This window comes from Rhinichthys klamathensis, unplaced genomic scaffold, assembly GCF_029890125.1.
Source record: "Rhinichthys klamathensis goyatoka isolate OS25496 unplaced genomic scaffold, OSU_Roscu_1.1 h1tg000312l_1, whole genome shotgun sequence".
Taxonomy (NCBI): Eukaryota; Metazoa; Chordata; class Actinopteri; order Cypriniformes; family Leuciscidae; genus Rhinichthys; species Rhinichthys klamathensis.
The window spans coordinates 204,107-210,967 of NW_026606830.1; the positions used below are offsets into that span (position 1 = coordinate 204,107).

General features: G+C 38.5%; 1 protein-coding gene across 1 annotated transcript; it reads left to right on the forward strand.

Annotated features, from left to right (window-relative positions):
• The first annotated feature begins 456 nt into the window (after positions 1-456).
• mab21l3 (mab-21-like 3) lies at positions 457-5,792 on the forward strand. Its single transcript, XM_056271229.1, has 7 exons — positions 457-857; positions 1,124-1,264; positions 1,360-1,431; positions 1,550-1,841; positions 4,122-4,303; positions 4,969-5,163; positions 5,305-5,792. The coding sequence occupies exons 1-7, from the start codon at positions 810-812 to the stop codon at positions 5,536-5,538; spliced, it is 1,164 nt and encodes a 387-aa protein (XP_056127204.1). The 5' UTR covers positions 457-809; the 3' UTR covers positions 5,539-5,792.
• Positions 5,793-6,861: the final 1,069 nt, after the last annotated feature.

A 6,861-nucleotide genomic window follows, 5' to 3' on the forward strand; every position in this document is an offset into this window, starting at 1 on the left:
AGAAGTCCATTTCATTAAAAATGATCATCATTTTATCATTATATTGTCTCTCTTTTACTGTAATGGCAGTGCTCAAGCTGCATGAACTCATTAATTTTTCTTATTCATTTTATGCCAGAGCCCCTGTTTGTTTTTACATTTTTCAAAGTCCTAAACTTTGTTTATTTCCAGGCTATATATATATATATATATATATATATATATCCTAGGTTTAAAAGTGGCCTCAGATTTTTGGACCCCGATGTGGATTGGTTTTATTTTTTTCAAAATCCTACAATTAATTTGCAGGCTTAATAAAAACAACAAAAACAAATAAAGGATTCAAGTGGTCTAAGATTTTTCATTTTTAAAATTATATTTATATAACATCTATTTGATGATATTGCTGAAATTAGCTTATATTTGATATATTCAGACTGACATAAAAGCACAATTTTTAGAAATCGTTGTCTAGTTGCATGTTTGTTTATACCACCTACATCTAATGCAGGCTAGATTAAAACGAAACACATGTTTACATTCAAATTTCTCTCTATGTGTGTGATCTGCCATGTGAGTAAGCAATTGGTGAACTCATTTGCCCAGAGGAACATGGGAGCTTTTTAGCATCTCAGAAATCAATATTGTGAGATCAATGGGTCTCTGCTGAAGTGCTTTTCCCTCGTGAAATCTGTGTCACACATACACTGGGACACAAAAGAACTGCAAAAAAAGGACCACAAAGACCTTATATGTCAAGCTCTGCTGCTGGAAAGAAGACTTAAAAATAGCATTCGAAGAGAACACAGATTCTAAGGATAGACTGCAAAATGACCAACTTCACAGATGAAGATCTAGACAACTATTTGCAAAATCAGGTGACCTATTTATGCTGTCATGGGTTTTATTAAGCACTGAGATCTAAAACGGAATACTTAACTTTTGTTGATTGATGATTTGTATCTTATTTTAATATTTTATTTTATTTTCAGTTAGATAGCTTAAAAAAGAGCTTTGGGTAGCTTAAAGAATTTTACATTTTATTTTAATTAGTCAGATAGCTTTAAGGACACTGTTTTGGCTTGTTTACAAGATACTAATTTTGTTCTTCTTTATTAATGGTGGTCGAATGTGTTATATTCAGGTGGATCTCAGACATCGGCAGGTTTCAAAGTCTGTAGAAACTGTGCAGAAAATCATCAAAGATCTTACGGCTGCGGTCAGCTCAAAGGATGCTCGTTTCCAGTCCATTGCAAACTCTGGAGTTCATAATGCCAGCCTCAAAGTAATACTTCATGTAGGCCTATTGTCTATTATGCAAATAGTAACATTTAATTTTTGTAACAGCGTTATTCCTCTGGTGTCCACAACCCGATTTAGGACCAGACAGCTTTAGTTTCAAAATGGTCTGCATTACTCCGGGGAAGATGTGCATACAACCCCGCCATCCAAGTAAGCGACAACACTATCCGCTGTATAACTTTAACATGAATGTACAAGTAAAACATTGTGCATCTACTTTTTCATTGCTTTGTGGATATACTGATAGATTTTTGGCTCATTTTGGCAGGTGCTCACTCCAACTCTGTACCTGATCTCAGTGCCTCTACAGGGCCTGATGGGTTATAAGGTGAGGCGAACACGTCAGTGGCGTTACTACTCGCTGAGCGGGTCTCGTCTCCTCTCACCGGTCCGTGAGCCAGAGAAGCTCTACCAGTGGCTGGAGCTGGAGAGTTTCGTCAACCCGAGTCAGGAGTGGCAGGATGCTTGCATGACCATTGAGGGTGATATTGTGCCAGCCAAGGTGGTGAACATCTTCAAAGAGCATCTAGAGACATCCATAAAGACCTGTGGACTAACAAGTTAGTGTTTTTATAGTGTCCCCTTGTTTACTCGCACAGCACGAGAGAGAAGAGATTTCTAAATTAGATTTCTATCCGTTTTTCGAGGCTAGTTTTAATGTTTCACACATTGTCTAGTGAATGATGAAAAATCTCAACTAATAATATTGATATGCAACTGTTTTGGGATTATACATCCAGCCAAAACAACCACCCACCCATACATCCATCCATTCATCCATCCATCCACCCATCCATCCATCCATCCATCCACCCATCAATCCGCCCATCAATCCATCCACCCATCAATCCACCCATCCATCCATCCAGCTGCCCATCCACCCGCCCATCCATCCATCATCCACCCATCCATACCCCACATCAATCCACCCATCCAGCTGCCCATCCATCCATCATCCACCCCGCATCAATCCACCCATCCATCCATTCACCCATCCATCCATCCACCCACTCACCCATCCATCCACCCACTCACCCATCCACCCACTCACCCATCCATCCACCCATCCATCCACCCATCCACCCACCCATCCATCCATCCACCCACCCACCCACCCATCCATCCATCCATCCACCCGCCCATCCATCCACCCACTCACCCATCCATCCACCCATCCATCATCCATCCATCCACCTACTCACCCATCCATCCATCCATCCATCCACCCACTCACCCATCCATCCATCCATCCACCCACTCACCCATCCACCCATCCACCCATCCACCCACTCACCCATCCATCCATCCATCCATCCATCCATCCACCCACTCACCCATCCATCCATCCACCCACTAACCCATCCATCCATCCATCCACCCATCCATCCATTCATCCATCCACCCGCCCATCCATCCACTCACCCATCCATCCATCCACCCACTCACCCATCCATCCACCCACCCACTCACCCATCCATCCATCCATCCACCCATCCATCCATCCATCCACCCACTCACCCATCCACCCACCCATCCACCCATCCATCCATCCACCCACTCACCCATCCACCCATCCACCCATCCATCCATCCATCCATCCATCCATCCATCCATCCACCCACTCACCCATCCACCCACCCATCCATCCATCCATCCATCCATCCACCCGCCCATCCATCCACCCACTCACCCATCCATCCATCCACCCACTCACCCATCCATCCACCCATCCATCCATCCACCCACTCACCCATCCATCCACCCACCCATCCATCCATCCATCCATCCACCCACTCACCCATCCATCCAGCTATCCATCCATCCATCCACCCACTCACCCATCCATCCACCTATCCATCCATCCACCCACTCACCCACCCATCCATCCACCCATCCATCCACCCACTCACCCATCCATCCATTGTTTCATTGTTTTGATTGTTTGTTACACTAAATCTTGGTACGTGGTACAATACTTGCTAGTGACTTTCTAATTTATAATGTTTTATATACAGTACTGTAGGGTTTAAAAGCCACATTGAAAATCAGAGATCCAAAATATAATTTAAACCTGGAAATATACTAAATGTTTTTGGAAGAATCATGCTAAATGAATATTTATTATATATATATATATATATATATATATATATATATATATATATATATATATATATATATATATATATATTCATAATTATATATTAATCATATTAAGTTCATTTCTGACATTAGCCACATTACCTGCATTGTTCAATTGAACTTTTTTCTTTACAATTTTTAGAATATAATTTGTAATGAAAACCATTGTATTACCTTAGAAAAATGTAAGTGTTTTATTTTGGATCCCACTGTAAGTATTTTGATTGCAATCAATAAAAGCTTGTATGCAGCTATGATAACAAATCAGTTGTAGCAAAGGAAATCTTTAGAATGAAACAGTGTGAAGTTTAAAAAGCTCCTGATTTGACAGGCAGGGCTTTTAAAGTCACTGTTTTCTCATTTGACTCACAGGTTCAATGGGTTGATGGTAATCACATTTCTGCAAACACATGGACACCATATAGCACAAAGTCAATATTCCTATTAAAAAAAAAACAAGATCAGAGAGAATTGATAGGTTGATAAGATTGTTGTTCAAGCCCTTAACCCAAGTTCTGTCTTTAAAATGAATCCTAAAATGGTCGATAAGTATGTGGATCCAGGAATAAATCCCACTTGAGAAAATCATTTTTAAGCTTAATGGACAAGCATGAATGTGCACTAAAGTGTAACAGCATAGACTAGTTCATGCTATGTTTCTTTTGTGTTTTAACTTTCTTTTTGCCTTTCTTTCACAGGTAAGGTGAGTATGCTGGAATCAGTTGGATCAGTGGTACGTGTTGCTGTGGAAACGTCAGAGGCTCAAATTGAGGTGGAACTGGTTCCTACAGTGGAGCTGATGAACTACTGGCCAAAGAGGGCTCGGTGGCCCCGGTTCTTTCAGAGATGGCCCTCCACGGAGCGTGCGCGATGTATTAAGGTCAGTGGATGTATATATGAATTCAATTTACATAAATAATTTATATATAATATGTTTTTAGGTTACACTTTATTTTACGTCTTTGTTACATGTTACATGTACTTTCTACAGTAATAACAGTAAATTATACATATTTACAAGCAACTAACCCTAAACCAATCCCTACTCATAACCTAAACCCTATAACATTACTCTGTACTTAATTGCATAATTACACCTTAAAATAAAGTTTAACCTGTTTTTATTATTAATATTTAATATGAATACCTGTTAATATTTTTACATTAAAATGTATTTTATAAAGCTATTTTGTGTTATATTTGTGTGTGTGTATCTATCTATCTATCTATTGATCTATCTATCTGTGTCTGTCGGTCGGTCTGTCTACACACACACACACACACACACACACACACACACACACACACACACACATATATATATATATATATATACACACACACACATATAATTATATAAAATAAAACATAAAATGAAAATATATAAACGATATATAAATTATATATTATATACTGGGTATATTGTATATACTAATATTATTTTATTATTAACTATCAGTTATTAACTGACTAGTAAGCAGAAAATTGCCAGGGTACTGTTTACATATAATACAATGTTGATTAATCTTTATAAAATCCCTGCAGTCGTTTGGATTCAATCTAATGGCCACATCAAACTACCACTGGCTGCTGTCATTCTCACGGGCAGAGCAGGTGCTGTTGAGTAATATAGATGAGGACGGCGGTTGCCGCAGGAAGTGTTATCGGGTGGTCAGACAGCTCAAGGAGGACGTCTGGTGCCCTGGAAGCAAACCCGTCATCACTGCCTACCATCTACAGGTACCAGCCCGACCAAAACAGCCTCTTTACATTCTCCTATCATCTTTCCTGTGATTTAAGTTAATATGGCTGTTGAAATACCACACTGCTTGTATACAAAAGCAAGTTTACACACTTTTCCAATGTCCTTACATCATCTAGACACTGCTTTTCTGGACATGTGAGAAGTACCCCTGCACCAGGGACTGGAGAGACTTCATGGGATGTGTATTACGGCTGGTGCAAAAGCTACACAAGTGTGTAAGCCAGCATTATCTCCGGCATTACTTTGTACGATCCCACAACCTTCTGAAATATAGCAATACTAATGAGCTTGATGAGGTGGCAAAGAAGATCAATAATTTCCTGGACAGCCCAGGAACATACGTTCATTAGAACTTCCTCTGTGGGTTAGATGGCATAGATCTATGTTAGCTGTGCTCTGGTTTGACTGCATCATATTGATGAGATGATCATGGTAATAGGCTGTGATTATTGTAAGTATGTATGTATTTCCTCCTTTTGTCTGTCTTATCCTGAAATTTTCACCAGAATTATGATGTCAGCTTTTTTACAGTAGGCCAACATTGTGAATGAACGAGAGACACTGAATTAAATAATTGAATTAAATATTTTTCTCATCAGCAATTCACACTTTGTTTTACTATTATTTTTTTTTAATTATTTTATTGTTAACACATTACAGTCTCATTTGTTAACATTTATTCATTAACTAACTTGTACTAACAGTGAGCAATACATTTGTTACAATATTTGTTAATCTCGTTAATGTTAGTTAATAAAAATCCAGCTGTTCATTGTTAGTTCATGTTAGTTCACAGTGCATTAATTAATGTTAAAAATACAACTTTTATTATTAAATGTTGCAATTAGCATTAACTAAGATTAATAAATGCTGTAAAAGTTTGGTTCATTATTAGTTCATGTTAACTAATGTTGTTAACTAATGTTAACAAATGAGACCTTATTGTAAAGTGTTGCCTGTATTTCTTACAACATTCATTAATCTTTGTTAATGTTTGTTAATGTTCTAATGTTAATGTAAAATCTTCTCATGTGGCCCATTGAAGAAGATCTGTTCAAATAAGATATTTGATTCTTTGACATGCTGGTCTCTCATAACATCCGACCTTAGTTCTGCTCTCCAGCAGAGGGCACTGTGATTACAGCAACATTTGTTAGATTGTAAACATGGTGAGCCAGGTTATTGCAAAAGTCAGTAATAAACAACTATTACTTTAATTTTCAGGACATATGTTTTGATACAAAAATGTAACAAACCAGATTAACTGAGACACAGTGATCTGACATGCAAGGATTAGTTCACTCAAAGAAGATTTCAATTTCTGTCATTATTTACTGACCCCTATGCCATTTCAAACCCATTTGACTTTCTTTCTTCCATTTACCATAACAAGCGTTATGTTCACTCTATACTAAAAATAGCATTTAGTCACCAGACAAGCTCCAAAACTGACACAAAACACCATCAAAGCAAATGTAACTTCCAAATCTCAATCACCAAATCTAGTGATTGACTGGTGTGCTTCATAACCTATCGTGACACTGCAAATTTGAATATGCAGAGGTGCGAACAAGACAAAATTTAGAGGTGCTAGTGAGGCCAGAAGGGGTGCTCAACTTGTGGTCTGTGTGTCCTAGTGCCACAGTATAGTGATGGGGAGTGGACACTCACTA

Coding starts and splice junctions, on each gene's coding strand:
- mab21l3 (XM_056271229.1), top strand. CDS start 810: ATGACCAACTTCACAGATGAAGATCTAGACAACTATTTGCAAAATCAG. Junction 858..1,123: donor ACAACTATTTGCAAAATCAG/GTGACCTATTTA, acceptor TGTTATATTCAG/GTGGATCTCAGACATCGGCA. Junction 5,164..5,304: donor TCACTGCCTACCATCTACAG/GTACCAGCCCGA, acceptor TACATCATCTAG/ACACTGCTTTTCTGGACATG.